The 18,946-nt window shown below is 33.0% G+C and overlaps 1 protein-coding gene across 1 annotated transcript; it reads left to right on the top strand.

The window, feature by feature from the left end:
- The first annotated feature begins 15,090 nt into the window (after window positions 1–15,090).
- On the top strand, window positions 15,091–16,440 carry LOC113780621 (CBL-interacting serine/threonine-protein kinase 25-like). Its single transcript, XM_027326404.1, has one exon. The coding sequence runs from the start codon at window positions 15,091–15,093 to the stop codon at window positions 16,438–16,440; it is 1,350 nt and encodes a 449-aa protein (XP_027182205.1).
- Window positions 16,441–18,946: the final 2,506 nt, after the last annotated feature.

Here is an 18,946-nt window from a genome sequence, read left to right as displayed (position 1 = left end):
AGAAACTCTTTGTTGAGAACGACAGTAAGCTGATAGCGTTGGTTGGAACATGGAATGCGACCTTAATAAAGTGAAAGATTTCTTTTCCTTTTCGAAGTTATTTGCACTTACCTACCCTGAACTTTATGATAATTACAGATACCTTAGTCTTCCTTTACATTTTGTACCATTGGATGTGTTTAAAATCTCAAAATTGCCCATAGGAATTTGTAAGGAGGGACTCCAATTAAATTAGAAGGGGCAATTGTGCTTCTTTTTTTTTTTTTGGAAATGGCAAAAATTTACAACAAATATCTTTGTATTTATATAAAATTTCAAGGAAGTAAGTTTAATTACGCTTTTTCACATACAGCATTGTTTAGGGACTCCATCTACTTTATACAATTACAACATTTCTTCACATTTACGTACGACATCATGAGCCGTGTTTGCAATTCCATCAACCACTCATGTTGAACTACTAGAAGCAAATTACAAAATATGCTAAATGAGATCCACGAAATTAGCAGACTGAACACTATATACATAGAAATAAACTAAAAATATTAAGCATAACAGTCATTATTTTGGAGATAATTGCATTTTGATTTTACCCTTAGGAAAATGTAAAGAGGAGTTGACAAAAAACTAATATCATAACGGCAAAAAAAAGTAACCATATCTCATAGACCTACTTTTTGAAAAAAAAAAAAAATTTTAAGTGTAAATAAGATGTCTCAACTCTCAAACTCAATGTCTCTTACATTCCTTTCCTTCGTAGCACCCAACTTATCTCGAGCCAATTATTCGAATGGCTATTAAACTTTTGAAATCATCGAGTTTTGACCACTTAACTATTAAAAAGTTTAGTTTTAACTCTTGAATTATTTAAAATTTAGATTTCGGAACATTCCGTCAGTTTTAATCATTAACTATGCTAGATTCTTATCATTTTTTTTATCTCGTGAATCGTGCGAACACTTAGACCTAGCATAATTAACAATTAAATTTGACAAAATGATCCGAAATCCAAATTTTAGATAATTCAATGATCAAAATCAGATTTTTAATAGGTTAGCAATCAAAACTCATCATTTCAAAAGTTTAATAGCCATTCCGATAATTTGCTCACTCATCTCTCCGCCACTCATTGACCTACTTGTTGCAAGGTATATCTACAATTATGTAAAATTTTGGGGGGTTGGGGTGGCGGATGGGGAAGGTGGAGGGCTGGGATGGTGGGGGTGGCTTCCTTTGTTTTAGGGGCTAGGGGTCCTAGGGATAATAGGAAGTTTCCTTGAGAACTCTTTTTGTTTGCGTTGACAAAGTGCAAAGAAAGAAGAGCACAAGGGTGCATTGTTTTAAGAGTATGTCACGGGTGGATTGTGAACAAAAAGAAAAAGCCAAGAAATAAAGTACCCCAAACATAGCTGTGGGGCCACTAATTTCTGACCCTACGAGTGAACAGAACCCTATCCAACGAGGTAAAAGAGAAGTCCTTATCGTGCTCTAACGGCGCCGCTTTGCTGTTGTTCCCGTACTCTTTCTTTCTTGCTTTTTCCAACTAACAATTGCCGAACCAAGAAATAATGGTTCAGATCAATGGTCTAAAACACCTCAAAAAATTTTTCTGTTAATATGGCCTCGAAAATCTCGAACGTTTTTCTTAACCCGAGTGTGTTTGGATAGAGTAGGTCTGTTTCGACAGCAAATTATTTGGAAAATATTTTTCAGAATAGCATTTTAAATATTTTTCATGATATGATGTATTTATAATAAAAAAGTAATTAAAAAGATAAAGAAAAGGAGACGTGCAAAAATATATTTATGATGTAAGTAATTTTTTTTTTCTCCAAATTTTAAGCAATCCAAACAAAATTACGTGCTATTTCTTAAAAGCATTAAAATCCAACCGATGCTTAGTTAATTTATGCGAGATAAACGTAAAAAGATAACAACCAAAAAGGGATTTAAATCCCATGATAAGTAGATATTGCTCCTTCCCCTTATTTTTCTCCCCGCTTCTTCAATTCGACCATTCCTCTGTTGGAAAAAAAATTTAAAAAAGGGTAGATTTTGTTCCTTCAACAATATAAAGTTACGCTCCTTATTCCAAAGAAAAGGTAACAAGAATTAAATTCATAAGCCCAAATACTTAGTAAAGGGCTGACATCTTTAAAAAGAAGAAAAAAAAAAAGTCCAAAGCTAGTAATCAGCACCTCAGCATAAAACTGGGAAAGTAACAACATTCGAGACTCCAATGCTGTTTGAGGAATCAGCCCCCTCGTGTTGAGACTTGAGGGACTTTTTTGTTGCCATATTTTAGTCTTTTTCCGAAGTGCTGTTTTAGAGAGGAAAAAAGTCAAATGGTTAGAGAAAAGAATCCAATGTTCATTATCTTATCTTTTTCTTATTGTGTATGGCTTATGCTCTTTTTTGTTGAAAAAATTGACTTTGGATCCTCCTCAAGGTCAGACTTGTCAAGACTTTTGACAAATTCAATTAATAAAATACAAGGGAAAAGCCGTCAATTACGAGGTCCTTTTTCCACAAATCCTGCTTTTCATATTCTTTGTTTTTTTTTAAATTTTTTTTTCAAATTTTAATAGAAATCAGCTGGGCTTTTGGACAAATTAGATCGGATCTCAATCCTGGGGAGCTCGTGTTCCATAGGTATGGTAATGGGCCGGGGGAGGTATGGTAATGGGCTGGGGGACACCCCTTGCCCTGCTGCCCACTACTCGCTCCTGCTCCTTACTTCCGTGCCCTGCTTTGCTTCCCCCGCAGGAGAAGGCTCCATCTTCTGTGACAAAACATTTTGGGCTGATTTTCTTTTTAATATAATATATACAATAATTACATGTATCAAAGATATGCATATGTTGTCTGATTAGGTTAAACAAAAATATTTTTTTTTTATGAGTTAGACTTAGTAATAAATTGCACGAGCTTCTTGCATGATAATTGAGTTTCATACAATCTAAAGCTATTGCCACACTAGCATTTTTCAGAGGCTTAACTACGTACCACGTTACATGGGCTAAAAAAATGAAATACTTTGGAAAGTTAAAAAATGATATAAGAAATTTCCACGTTATTTAACAGGAAAATATGACAAATATAATGGGCTTTGACTGAGACAGTAAATAGGATGGGCCAATCCAAACTCGGTCCAAAAATATGGGCCAGGACTTGTACTTTACTGATTCCACCTGAGTTTGGAACTTAAAGATGTGACTCAGATTAATTGTTAGTCAAGTTTAAACTTTACTAGGATTGGCCTGATTAAAGTCCAATCTGAATAATTGTGCATCATTATCTACTATATTAGACGCACAATAGTGCATCTAATTTTATAATCACATATATTATAAGGTAATGTAGACACCAAAAATATACCATTTTATTTTTTTTTTCATTTTATTCCTATTTTTGTTCGTTTTTAGTTTAAATTTTATTTATTTTAATTTATTTTGTTTCATTTCTATTTCTTGAGAAAAGTCATTTCAATTCATTCTTAGAAAATTAGGCAGAAAAGAAAATTAGAAAGAAAAGAAAAGAAAAGAAACAAAAGGGAGAGCGGCGGGGAAATAAAAAATAGCAAAAAAGAGAGAAAATGAAGAGAGGAAGAGCAAGAAAACAAATTTTCTGCAAAATTTCGTGACCAGGCTGATGAACCAGCCTGGTTCCGTCCCAAATTCCGGCTTGGATTTTAGGTTTTTGAGAGAACTCTTATTTTCTACCCTTTCCTAGGGTGCATTTGAACAGCTTTCATTCAGAAATCACTTTGAAAAAAACCCCTCCAAGCCGGTCAAATTGAAGCTCAAAGTAGCTGATTCATCAACGCTGCGGTTTTTGCGACAAAATTTTTCTTGGCTTCATTTCACAAATCAGCAAGCATTTTTGGGAGTATCTCACATCAATTCCACTGTGCAAGCACTTTTAGGTAACCATGACTCCTCTCCTCACTGATTTAACACGTTTTTCACGAAGATTTAAACCCATTGGACATGAACTCTTGCACTCTTGCTGCTGGTTCCATTTTCTCGCTTCATTGCTTTGCCATGCTTGTTTCCTGATGATTTATGGTTCGGTAATGGCCATTTAGATGCCTGATGAAATCTCATTAAAACCAAGAAGAGGCCAAGGTTAGAATGTTCATTTTTAGAACCATGAACTGGGATGTTTCTTACTTTCTTGCAACCTAGCAGTTAAACACATTGCATGAACTTATTCTGAATCTTTGTGTTTAGATGTCAAAGTTTTTATGTTGAAAAGGGAGGAAGGGGGCTTTGTGATCTTGCTGCTTTGATCTAGGTCTAATTAGTTGAGACATTAGTTGTGTTTGGATGAAAAGAAGATTGCATTTGAGAAACCCAGAAAGTTGCAGAAGAAAGAATGCAGAAAGAACAAAGCTCTCTTCGAAGCTTGCATGCATTTTTTTTTATAAAAAATTGCATTTGGACCCCTGATTTTTTAGATAATTCCATTGTACCCAAAATATGGAAATTTGAACCAATTTTTCCCCTTTTAAGTTTCAATCCTCCCTTTCATATTTTTAGTAGGTTTTCGGGCAGATTAATTCTGGGTTTTAGGGCATGATTAGGGTTTAACAATTTTTAGTTGATTTATTATCTTGTTGGGTTTTAGTAAAATAGTTTAGATTTTGGGTTAATGTTATTTGGTTGGGTTTGATAAATGGGTTTTGATTTAATTTGATTGGATTCTGACATGGGCTTGGAGGATAAAAGCCCATACAATTTGATTGGGTTGATCTAATCAAAATGGCAAGCCAGCCCACTTCTTTGGACTTTCGTTGGGCCAGAGGGAGTTCAGACCCAAAGAAATAATAAAATGGTACGATGGCTTGTCTTCTTAAGAAATAAAAAACAAAAATTGAATTTCAGCCCCTATACTTTTGAATAATATTATTTTACCCCTAAAACATTTTATTTGTTAATTAGGTCCCTAATTTAATTTCAATTTGATCCCTAAACTTTATTTTTATTTATTTTAACCCATTATTTTTATAATAATTATAATTTAACCTCAAAAACTTTCTTAATTTTTGCAATTAGGTCCCTAATGGTTTTGATTTGTTAAATACAAGTTGGTTTTAATTGTTAATTTTACTTCATTTAAGTGCTTTAATTAGTAAATTTCATGATTATTTTCATTTCTTTATAATTAAATTGGTGTCTTGATCATTTTGTTGATTTTGGAGTATCAATAGGGTAAATTTCAACCCATTTAATCACTACTTCAAGGGAGGTACCTTCTTTTATTATTTTAAAGTCTCTTATATGCTCTTATGTGTTTTTATGTGTAATTGCATGTTTTGAGTGCTTTTTCTTTTAATTACCCATTTTATGCATTTTAAGTTTCATTTATTCTATTTAATTTTGATGATTATTTGAGAGACATTTAAATGCCAAGTTGTAATAGATGGATGCTTAAGACATGTATTTAGTTAGGCTATGTAATAGATATATTTTAATTTTGATAAAAATGTAATTAGTTAGATTAATGTAATAGTTAGATTATTATTTTTTAAAATTTCCCCTTAGATTGTAGTTAGGGTCCCGAATGTAATAGTTAGATCTTTATGTATGTTTCGTTGCTTGTGTGCTTGCATGCTTGTGTTTTTATGAGTTATTCGCCTGCTTTAGAGTTTTGCATCTAAATATTATGTTTATGTATTATGTGCTTTATATGCTCTATGTGTTTACTTGCTTTAATTATGTTTATATGATTTATTTAATTATAATAAATGTATGACGTCACCACATTAGTCCAACGCTAGTTGTGGCCTTTCTCTTTGATTTGTCACTAGTTCAATGCTAGTGAGAACTTGTAGAAATGGATTAGTCAATGTTAGACCCTTTAGGCCGCCCACGTGCTAGAATCACATGTTTGCGTGATATTTATTGCGTTCCATGCATATTTTTCATTTTAGAATCTTTTTACTCATCTTGCATGATTTTTCCCTGCCATTATTATTATGTTATCCCTATGTGCGCAAAACATGACATTTAGATTTGCATTTCATTTAGAAAATTAGGAATAGGTTAGTTCATTTGCTTGACTAGGTTAGGAGAATCACCCTTCAAATATGGGAAATGAACGAATATGGCTTCATAGCCTTAGCATGCTCTCGTCCCCCTCTATAAGAAGGGAAAATTGAGATATGAATTTTAGTCTCCCATACCCGTTATATTGCATCCTCTTAGGTCATGTATATTTATCTAATATTATAATTTTTTCTTTTCTTTGAGTCTCACCCATTACATATTCGTGACATTTTCAAAGAATTACTCTTGGGCATCGCAATTAATGTGATTGCACCATTTAAATTTTGAAGAGACATCTCGACTCTCTCGATACCCTCCCCTAGGTTTAGAAAATGCATCCATATAGAAACGTTCTAATGTGATATGTTTTATATAGGGTAAAAAACAAAAAAACTCCCTGTGGTAAGTCTAATACACAGAAAAGCCCCCTATGGTTTCAAAATATACAACACGATATCTCATGCTTTGAACTAAATTGTAAAGGTGACGGAATCCGTTAAATTTAACGGAAATGACTTATTGGAACCTAAAAAAAAATTTTTATACTTAATTTTTATCAAATATACCTATTCTACCCCTTAACCCTCAATTCTCTCTATTTAGAGAATAAAACAAATGATCTTTTTGAGCTGTCTTTTGCTTAATTATATCAGGGTATTTTGGTCATTTTGTCCATTTCCGTTAACTTTAACGGATTTCGTCACCTTTACAATTTAGTTCAAAGCATGAGGGGTCGTGTTGTATATTTTGAAACCATGGGGGGCTTTTCTGTGTATTAGGTTTACCACAGGGGGCTTTTTTGTTTTTTACCCTTTTATATATTAGACTAAGAAAAATTTTCGACTAAATCTTGTAACTAGCCATGGCTAGGTTGAAAGGGTGCCTTAGATGAAATCTTTGTCTTTCCTTTCTTCAATCGTGACTCCCGAACTCTTTTCTCTTATTTTTTGAACACCTGGAGTCGTCTAAAAAGGGTTTTATTTATTTTTATTTAAAATACGTATTTTGGGTGACTTGATACACCTTAACTCAATGCCAAGTGACGACTCCTATTTTTTCTTAAAAACTCTTTTTAGACCATTATTTTGGGCCAAAACTATCGCAGATTTTAAGACCTATCTAGACCCTTTTTTATTTATTTTCTAAAAATCAAAAACTAATTTTTTCAATTCACTCATCTTTTAATAAAAATACATTTTTTCAACACCATTTAATTTTATTCAAAAATGGGCCGCGACAGGTAAATTTTATATACACTAACAGGGTATACACTATCACCGTTAGATTCATGACACATATGCAAAAATTGGATTTAAATTCATGATACTATCACTGTTAGATTCATGACACATATACAAAAATTGGATTTCAAATTCATGACATTATCGCTGTTAGATTCATTACACATGTATATAATTTATAATTTATGCATTATCATACAATAGCATATAGGGTAAATTATATTTTACCCCCCTGTGGTTTACCCTTTTTTTACATAACCCCCCTATGGTTTCAAAAGCTATACATAACCCCCTCATGGTTTGGATTAAAGTGTCAAAGTAACGGAAATAGTCACTCGTAACGGAACTTCTAAAAATGTCGAAATTACCCTTATAAATACATGACACATTAACCCCCTATGATTTTTATATTTTACCATATAACCCCCTTATAGTTTAATACTTTACCATATAACCCCTTTATGATTTTCAAAATATACACATAACCCCCCTTGGTTAATACATAAATTTCAACCTTACATAAGGGTATTTTTGACATTTTAGGTGACGCCGTTACGAGTGACTATTTCCGTTACTTTGACACTTTAATCCAAACCATAAGGGGGTTATGTATAGCTTTTGAAACCATAGGGGGGTTATGTGAAAAAACGCTAAATCACAGGGGGGTAAAGTGGAATTTGCCCTAGCATATAATAGTACTGTACACATTTTATGTACCATTATGTATTAATCGTGAGTTTTAGCCGACCCGAATTAGGCTCAAAATTCTAATATTTTTATGAGTTAAGTGCAAATTTCATATGAACTTTGAAATCTGAAATTCGAAAGCTTGAAATCTTAACCTTTTTGTTTTATTAATCGAGTTTGAACTTCCTAAAAGATAAATCAAAATGCCCGATTGACAGAGCTGGCTCAGTTAAAAGAGGTGCATGCAAGTAATGTTTCTCAAATATATTTGTAGAACTAGGGGGCAGAACCCGCGTATCGTGTAGAAGTTTGGTGCCTGTGGTTAAAAAGAATTTTAAGGTTGTTTTTTCTTACCGGTGCTATATTCATTAGGTAGAGGGCAAGCTAAACATATGGTTTGCAATGTGTGAATTCATTTGACTGCTATAAGCTTCTACACTGTTGTTACTTCTTGGAGTCCAGAAAGTATTTAAGTTGCTAGAAGATTGAGTAAATAACATAGAAAATTTAGTAATACCAAAACACATATTTCAAAAGTTTGATATCATATTAAACCATAACATTGCATATTAGAGGAGGGCAATTCATTGCCTAGTTTTATACTCTAATTCCCTTCGCAACCCGTATCTTGTCTATTATTAGTCTTTCGGAGGTTCTTTTCTTCTCAAGATTCAACTTTTTCATTTGTGACACCCCTTTTTCTGGTCTTTTTCTTTGTTTCATATCTTTTTGATTGATTGTGTTATACATATAATTGGTAATAAGAGGGAAAATTTGATGGATGAAAGAATGTGATAGTTGATGCTAGGTCAACATTTTTAGTGTTTATCATCTTCTGATGCCTTCTTTTGTCTTTTAGAAGGCTCCACTCTTCTCGACGCTTGATTTTTTTTTTGTCACCTCTATTCTTCCTTGTCTCTGTTCATCAGCTAGTTGATTAAATTTTTTGTGTAAGTTCTTGATAAGAAGGGATTAATTGTTGCATGCAAAGTCTTCAAATGGCTTTGCTAAAATGGAAAGACCTTATTGGTTTTGCTGTTTTCTTGTGTTGAACTTTGTACAAGTATATGGGAGAATTCTGACAACTCTAGGAGGTCCATTAAGCCAGTGACAGTTCAATTGGATAAGAGTTTTAGAACGAATGCAATTAATGTGCCAGATACTGATCCTAGACTATAGAGAAATGTTATAGGTTTTGAACTTGAACAAATTTCAGTCTTCCTTTCTTTAGAGTATGATTCAGCTTGAATTTCATGGATTACAGGTAATTTCATTTGATATACATGTGTTCTTGGCTTTGTCTCAATCTAATATTTTGAAGACATTTAATTTATCTATTCGAAGGAGTTTCTAGAAATCGATGAGCTGTAAAAAAACATTCTATATTAGAACAAGAAGGGAATTGTGGAAGTTTATTGAATGCTCTTTGAATGTTAAGTTGATGGTTTCTATGTGTTCTTTGAAAAATTTGAATTGGTTGAGACGTACGTATCAATGAGAAGAGTGCATTTTGATATGTTTGTTATACCAGTATGTTACTGTGATGTTTGTTCATTTTCTGATTCAATTGGATTATGGGTTGATGTTCATTTTGAGGGATAAAAGAGAAGAATGCAGGTTAATAGTTACAGAGGGTGGTTCACTAATTTATAACCGGCTCTATCCATTTGAAGGTTTGCAGAACTACACTTCTAGGATCATACATCATGTCCAACTTACAAGGGAATTAGCAAAATTTTAAGTCACAAATTGGGAAGCAATAGATCATGTTTTATGTAATGCTTATTTCAAGTTTATATAGGATTTTATAAATTTTAGTTGGATACATAAGAAAGGAAGCATCCAAGCTTTATGATTGGACCCTGGGTCATGTTAGTCGTGATTGTCAATCACAACTCAAGGTCAAAATGTAATATTGCTAAAAAAGATTAAGAGATAAGAAATAGGGTTATGTTACTGGCCCTCCAATGCACAAAAAGTAAGGTTTTGTTGCTGGTTCTCAGATTATCTACCATCCCAAATAGAGGTGGCAAATCAACCCACTTAACTAAATTTACCCATACCCGCCTATGAATAGATGGGTATGGGTATCTTAAATTTTTGTATATGGGTATAAATGGGTTACCCAATAATACCCATTTAATAAATGGGTATTATTGGGTAACCCATCAAACCCAATTAACCCATTTAAAATTCTCTTCCCCTAAATCTCTTCTTTTCCTCCACCCATTTTTTTTTCAAATTTTTCATTTTGTCATGATGTTAACTACTTTTGTTTCATTATTATTATTATTTGTTGGTTTTATTTTATTATTTTGTTTTCTCTTAGTTTGTTAACTTGCTCAGTTTTCAGCATTACCAATTTATGATAAATTTGAGCCTCTTTTCTTATCTTTCTAAAATGAAATTTTAAATTTATATATGGAAAAAATGTTAGGGGTTAAAAATTTTTGGATTAAATTTTTATATTAACTTTTATAGTACTTAGTTCAAATTTTTATATTCTTATTATTCAATTATTAAATAATATGTAATTTTGTGAAATAGAGTATAAATGAAAAAAATTTGGTAATTAGGCTTATTGAATATTATAAGTAAATATTTAAAACTAATGATGGGTACAAAGAGCGGTATAAATTGATAACTTAGTTTGCAAAAATGAATTTAAATAAATTTACAAAAAATTAAAATAAATGGGTTATAAATGGGTAATTGGGTTACCCAATTCATTTTTTGACTTACCCATTTATACCCATCTAATTAAATGGGTATAAATGGGTTGACTCACTTATACCCATTACCCATTTTACTCAACCCAAACCCGTCCAAATCACCCATTTTGACACCTCTAATCCCAAAGCATCTATGAAATAAAGTGAGGGTTTAGGTCATCTCTGAGTAAAATAGATGCAAGGTGCCTTTGATAGGATATTGATTGGTTTAATATGCAGTTAACAACTAAGAACCTTCTGTCATTAAACTACGACAAGAGAAAAGGCGTGTTTAGGCTCTTTTAAACTCACATGCACATACCAAACCATTTTATTACCTCTGATTAATTGAGAGTATACATGAATTAGTTACGATTCCATTTCTTATTGGTAGTTATTCTCTATTGCCTTCAACCATTGAATTATCCACATCCAAGTCCTCTAAGGAATACACTAAGCAAATATACAAATGAATGCATAATAGAATATACTTTGTTATAAACTCAAATCAGTAGGATAACGTATTAACTACCAATTCAAAATGCTTCAGAATCTAACTACCACTAAAATCAATTGCATAAATGAATCAGCTTTATTACGAAAGCAAATAATTACACAAGAAACTACACCATTTAAACAATTCAATTCCAGTAGAAAAAATAATTGCAGCAAAACACACCATAAATGAATCAATTGCAGCAGTTTTTTGGCTTACCTTACTCCAAATACTCTTTGCAAAACTTTTTCTTGCAGTTGCTTCGAACCTGTTACAAGAAAACCATGCTATTCAAATTATACACACCAACCAAATTTCTGGGGAAACAATAATATCACAACTAAGTTACGCTAATAGAGTATCAAATTTCCATTGCATTCATCTCATGATAGAAACTATGATTTCACAAACCAAAACACGCCATTTAAAAAAAAAAAGAATGAAAACCCATCTCAAACTAAACCACCAAGAATAGTTTTGCTTGAGAACCATATTGGAATCTAGAGCACAATGAGAGCAAAAATAACCCTATCCCAGAAGGCGAAAGGAATATCACCGAAGGATGTAAAGGAGAAGACATTCGGACAAGCAAAACTGATGCTCAGATATAAATTCCTTAGCAAACCACATTTTCTTCATTTTAATTGAGATGCAAACGGCTAGTGAATATGTAGAGGTTGTAATAGTAAAGCAACGATAATAAATGATACTTCAATTTAATGAAGACAACCCCATCAATGTTTTTGCAAGGCCATTTAAGTAATTACACCAACATAGAAGCTTTTATGGCTTGTACCCGCTGCTAAAAAGATGACCAAATAGTCCCACATTTCCAAAACACCCAAACATCTCCACAAATCACCACTACACCTATAAAAATATAAGGATATTTCGGTAAATACAATAAAATATATTCTACCCTAACTTGTACCCAACACTACAACTACACTCCAGATAACTTCGCATTTTCAAAATGCCCCTACTCTTGCGGTTGAAATTCAAAGCCACTTTTTGATTAAAACTCATTCTCATATAGTATTAGGATTCTGTCGGAGAATCTTCGAACTGAAGAGTTACTATCATAAATATTTGGTAGTCAGTAACGCTGTCTATTCACAAAACTTGTGGGTAAGCTAATGGTACGTCTCATTTTGAAGAGGCATGAATCTCTTTCCAAAATCTATTGATGATGTGAGTTGTAGACTGTAGGTAGGATTGGGTGTTTACGAAATCACCATTCCACTATCAATATTCTTCATTTTTCTCCCAAAACGAAGATAAATCCATCAAAATTTTGAGTGTTTGGTTGATTGATTTTGTTAGTGCAAAATGTAGTCATTCACTAAGTATTGCGGCATCCAAAAAGTTGGTTTTTAAGACTATTACGCACCGAAATTTTTTTTGTTTGGATACCATATTATTTCAAATAATATTTTGTTTGCATCACAAACACATTTTTCAACCTACCTTTTTACATTCTCAACTACCTTTTTATCTTACATACATCACATCACAAAAAGTGCTACAGTAATAATTCTAAATAATATTTCAAATAATACTTTATCCAAACAATTTTTTTTTTAATTTTTTTCTAAAAGCACTTCATTTGGTGCTTACATTCACTAGCTTCTATAATCACAATTATTAACTACAACCATTTGCAGCATACAGTCACTAGTTATGCAAGAATTTGCGTAGTAATTAATGAAGTTATATATTAAACTATAATCTTTTTTTCCTTTTCTTGTACTAATTTTTGTTTCGTATATCAAATGTGTATTGTTATCCAATCTTAACTTATTTAATAAATAGATATTTGGAGGTTAAACAATGATGTTTTGCATCTATAGAATGCTAATTACAATTAAACAATTCATATGAATTCACATCTCATTTCGTCTTTAAATACAATTATTTAAAATGTAAGGGACCATATAAGAATCCAAATTTGAAACATTGAGGACTAAAAGTATAAAGTCCTAGTTGTTGACTAATGGCAATTTAATTTTGACAATTACTTATTATTTATTTACCGTCAATTGTCAAAAATGTGCATAAAATTTGAAACTTTAGGGACCAAGTTTTAGTTAAAACATTAGGGACCATTTTGGCACTTAGACCAAATATAGGGTCTGGGGAGCAAAAGTACATTTCTCCCTAATTTTTTTTCCCTTGGAATTGTAATCTTTTTTTGGTTGTAACCGGGTTGTATGTCTTGATCCTTCCATTATGGGTTATTTGTAATCCTATAAAAAAGAATATTTTGCAAAAAATAAATAGGATGAAAGACTAAAGGTTTCAGACTCAATTCATCAAAACAAACTTTTTCGTAGATGGGATTATTTGATCAAAACGTGTGATCAATCTAGACCCAGTCAGATGTATTTTATTAAATCTAGTTGACTCTAGATCAGGGATCTAGCTAGGTCAAGTTAACCTAACTGTTTTAGCGCATGAGATGGAGCCAAAATGTATATTCAATGTCATTTTATTAGAGTTCTTGAAGCTTGAAGGAACTAGCACTTGGCATTAATTTCAGAAGGTGATAACTTGATTTTGATATGAAGCAATTCCACCTGGCTTAGTTCATAATGGTGTACCAAATATTAATAGAGCTACACAAGATAGAGTAGGATGGACTGCTGACAGACTGAGTCAATTGTTATCTTCTATCAATTTCTTTTTAAAAGTAAAAAGGGATCAATGAAGAAGTTGAAAAGGAAATGGAGATGACAAGAATAATCGCAACCCTCTTTTCCTTTTTCTATAGGGTATGTAGATAAACAAAATACAACCACATATCCATAATGAACTTTTTATTTTTTCGGGCTAAAGATCTACATTCAATTTCATGTTCATTGACTTAATGAATAAAAAGAAAAGACTACTTTTGAGGTCTTGAAAAAATTAAGGATTTTCAACTTTGAACCACAACTTTATGCAGATCATAGCCTACAATCATGCTAGGTTTTTTTTTTTAATTTCTTTTTAGTATGAGAAGGACGAGACTTAAGAAGCGGGGAGAGTGCAAAAGGAATTTGAATCCAAAATCTTTAATTCTTGATATTTCAACAAACTAATAGATCAAAACCTTTCCAACATATCAATATATTAGTTGATTGCACTACATGTAAAATACAAAACCAGCATAATAAAATAAGAAGATACCTGGCAGAATATGGGTGGGGGAAGAAGGGACGTAGCAAATCTAAGTGTCAGTATATTGACTTTGGTGAGTCATGTACGTGTAATCCCTATATTAAGCGATAAGTTTTGGGTTTCTTTTTTCTAATTCTGACAATATCTGAACATTAGGTGCCGACCATTTACTGCAAAAATAATAAAATTTTCCCATTGCGCAAAGAAATGACCATAATTTCCGCCTCACTTGTGCGTGTGCAGCCTGATTAACTTGCAGATGTTATAGGTGATCCACTAAGCATACATCAGAGTTGGTCTCATGATTTCTGACTTCAAAACTTTCACATTCATATGCTAAGACCAAGGCAGAAATGTAGACGGTATAGCACGCATGCTCCCTTCACTGAGGGAAAAACAGAAAAACTTTGATTATTTTATTTGTATCTACTGATTTAATAGTATTCTAATGCGGCTTAAGGTGTCAATTTTTGCATCTACATGTATCGTTGTTGCAACAATTTTTTTGTCAACTATCCAGTATTTGTTTCCTTTGCCGCCACTTGAAGCCCTTATGATTTATGAAGAGAAAAGCCCGCCTGATATCCAGATCCACATAATCTTCCTATTTTGATGAGATTTTGAATTGATTTCTTTAGACCCTTTATTTTCTGACTTCTGAGTGTATGCTGATTCAAAGTAAATTCCTAGTGATCTGCAACCAGAGTTTGTATACACATAAGCTATTCTTTTGAAATTGTCAAATCATGGGTGGTGGTAAAATACTGTTTGACAAGTATGAGATGGGGAAGTTATTAGGCAAAGGTACATTTGCAAAAGTTTATCATGGAAAAGAAATGGCCAAAGGTGAGAGTGTAGCAATCAAGGTTATTTACAAAGATCAAGTCAAAACAGAAGAAATGATGAATCAGATCACCAGGGAGATCTCTATCATGAGGCTAGTTCGACATCAGAATATTGTCGAGATCAAAGAAGTTATGGCAACAAAAACCAAGATTTATTTTGTCATGGAGTACATAAAAGGTGGTGAACTATTCACCAAAGTAGCCAGAGGGAGGCTGAAGGAAGACGTGGCTAGAAAGTATTTCCAGCAGTTGATCAGTGCTGTGGATTTCTGCCATAGCCGTGGCGTCGTTCATCGTGATCTAAAGCCTGAAAATCTACTCCTTGATGAGAATGGGGAGTTGAAAGTTTCAGATTTTGGCTTATCAGCCTTGCCAGAGCAGCTGAGAAATGATGGTCTTCTTCACACCCAATGTGGAACTCCAGCCTATATTGCACCTGAAGTCTTGAGGAAAAAAGGATATGATGGTGTAAAGGCTGATTTATGGTCATGTGGAGTTGTGTTATATGTTCTTCTAGCTGGATTTCTTCCTTTCCAGGACCAAAATCTCATGAATATGTATAGGAAAATTTTCAAGGCAGAATTTACATTTCCTCCATGGTTTTCCATGGAATCGAAACGTTTGATTTCAAAACTCTTGGTTGCTGATCCGGCAAGAAGGATCAGCATTCCGGCTATAATGAAAGCTCCATGGTTTAGGAAAAATTATTCTATGACTAGTTCATTCTCAGTTAAAGAATTCACGATCGAAAAGTTTGAAGAAGAAGAGGAACATGTTATGAGAGGTGGCATGAGGAAATCACCATCTTCACCAGCATTATTGAACGCATTCCAGTTGATCTCATCAATGTCTACGGGCTTTGACTTGTCTAGTTTATTTGAGATCAAGGGAAAGTCCGGATCAATGTTCACTTCTAGATGTTCAGCCAATGTTATTATGACAAAGATTGAAATGGTAGCTAAAAAACTGAACTGCAAAATTGCAAGAGGAAAGGACTTCACTTTGAGGTTGCTGGCTCCATTCGACGGTCGGAAAGGGCGGCTGTTGGTGACCGCCGAGGTGTTTAAGGTTGCGCCAGAGGTGGCCGTTGTCGAGTTTTTGAAGTCCTCCGGTGACACGTTGGAATATAAGAAGTTCTGTGAAGAGGAGATCAGACCTGCCCTAAAGGACATTATTTGGACTTGGCAAGGTGACAATGCAATGCTGAACAAGAATGGCAAGGATGACCTGCAAGAATCAATTGTAGGTTAAACGATCAAAAGTCTGCTGTTGTGATATCTATGATTGTTTGATTGATCAAATTGTATTCTTGACGATTTCTGTATTGATGTCTGCAACAACTTGTATAGAATTCGTGAACAATATATAAATTGTTTTCTTGAAGTACGTGAGCGAGTCCTGGCGAGAGTTGGGCAGATCTGTATAAATATTTATCTGTTCTGTTTATTAACATACTAAGTTCTATGATTCTCCACAAATCTGGAGAGATTAGCTATATTTATTTCTTCAGTTGTGATGGCTGATTTGACTCGACGAATGAAATTTAATTCTATTTGAAAAGAAAAAAAGAAACAGAGAGCTTTCATTTTGTTTCTCATCCCCCATTTGGTTAGATACAACTCATACAATGAAAATATTTTTATGGCTGGTGGTACTGCTAGGGCAAAAATTAGGAGCCAGAGCAATTTTTTAGTGAATGGACTGCTTTGCCCTGCCTTCTATTAACATTTATTAATTCAACCATATTTCTCATTTTGATATCGCCCAATACCAATAAATCCTATTTTACTTTTTCGGTGATCATTTTTTCTTGTTAATCTATAAAGCCCAAAATTTGTGCGCTTTTGTTTTTTCTTTTTACTTAATCGGTTTTAGATTTTTTTTTTTTTTTTACTTTGTAAAATCTAGCTGCTATCTCTTTATTCATTATACTACAATTTTCCAAAATAAACATTTATTTGTAGTATTTGATTTATACTTTTCCTTGTCTCATTGGAGTCATAAGATGGGTCAATGTAACAAAAGTTATGCTGAAGAATAAAAAGGAGAATAGGTAAATCGTATTTAAAAAATATCAGTAACTTTTTCCTTTTCTTTTGGTGAACCAGTGTATCATTTTTACGTCCATAGTAGAAAATATCAGGAAGAGCTTGCTTGAAATTTTTTCGTGGCTGCCAGGATTTTGTACAATTTCTAATGTGGTAGGTGCCTTCAATATGGTAACCGCCGGGGTTGGCTCGGCTGGTGCTGGGGAAGCCTCTTAAGGTCTTGGCATCGAGTGGTCGCGATTCGACTCCTGTTAACGTCTTGTGTCTTCTGGGGGTGGAGGCTCAAGCGCAGTGGGATTAGAACAGATGACATGTGTTGTTTTCCATTAAAACCTAACTTAGCTAGTAGAAATGTTTACCACGTGATAATGAGGTTTTTGATTGGACTTTCAAGTGCTTCTCTATCCTTTTCCCTCTTTTAAAGTTTGAATTCCCTAAAAAAAAAAAAGATATTTATTTATGATTTAATTTTCTATGCACTGACAACATATATACTATTACCTTTAGATGAATGACAATTATATAAAGTTTGAATTCAAAATTCAATTTTTACACATATGTCATGAATTTAACGATGATAGTGTATACATTAACAATGTATATAAAATTTACTCTTCATTTATTAGAATCAGTCTAGTTTATTTCTTTTTCTCTTCAGGAAAAAGAGAAAGTAATAAATGCATGTACAGCCCCGTTCTGAAATGATTAAAGCAAGGAGATGCTTAACTAAACTAAATAGGTTCAGCTACTAATTAATAAGCTTTTAGACTTGTTGGTTATGAAAAATATAAAAGACAAAGTAAATTGGTTTGAGATGTTAAACACCTAAACTATTGAAGTAAGTTTTGCTACTAATTAGTATTCCTTCCGTCCCATTTTGATAGTTTTGATTTTTTTTTTCACACAGTTTAAGAAATTTTTTTTTAACTTTATTGAAAGAGTAAATCTAGTCTCCTATTTTTCTGAAAATTCTTTCATTAATATTAGTAGTATAACTAACCATTATACCTCTACATTGATTGTAACAATAATATTAATGAAAAGTTGCACCATTCAAGGCATTAATCAAAAGAATTAATGAATAAGATAGGTTATATTCACTGATAATAAAGTAAATTAATAAAGGGCACTTTAGAGAAGTTAAAAGTTAACTATATTTTTCAATTGGAAATTATAGTTAACGATGTATGAAAAAGGAAAATAAGACTATCAAACTAGGATGGAGAGAGTAATGTTTTAAAACCTTTTAGTTAGTTTAAAAAAAAAAACTTTTGGGCATGGGGGACTTCCCAATTAATGCCAACTATTCCATTTTTATTGGGTATTGTTCTATTGGGTTTAGTGCCATACAGACCCAATCTGCATCTAGCTTAAACCCAATCTGTATCTATCCATATTGACCCAATCTGCATCTATCTTAAACCCATGCTGCCCAAATTTTTTTTGACATATGTAGCCCATTTAGACTTTTGTTTTTTTTGTGTACGCAGGAGGACTCGAACCCGAGACCTCTTGCTTACACTCCCTCCCCCGTATCACGCAACTCATCTCTCTCCTACCCATTTAGACTTGAGATCTTTTGCTCCGGTATGTATTGACTATTAGAAAAGTTGATTATAGACAAATTTCACATTGCTGATAGAGCTAGTCTGGAGATAAACTATCAAAAACTCCAAGCATGATAGTGTAGTTTAGGGAAAAAAAAAATC

This window comes from Coffea eugenioides, chromosome 8 (genome assembly GCF_003713205.1).
Source record: "Coffea eugenioides isolate CCC68of chromosome 8, Ceug_1.0, whole genome shotgun sequence".
Taxonomy (NCBI): domain Eukaryota; kingdom Viridiplantae; phylum Streptophyta; class Magnoliopsida; order Gentianales; family Rubiaceae; genus Coffea; species Coffea eugenioides.
The sequence above is the reverse complement of the archived record's forward strand: the minus strand, read 5'-3'. Positions and strand labels throughout refer to the sequence as shown.

Excerpts from the sequence above, each read along its gene's own strand:
- LOC113780621 (XM_027326404.1), top strand. The coding sequence starts at position 15,091 with ATGGGTGGTGGTAAAATACTGTTTGACAAGTATGAGATGGGGAAGTTA.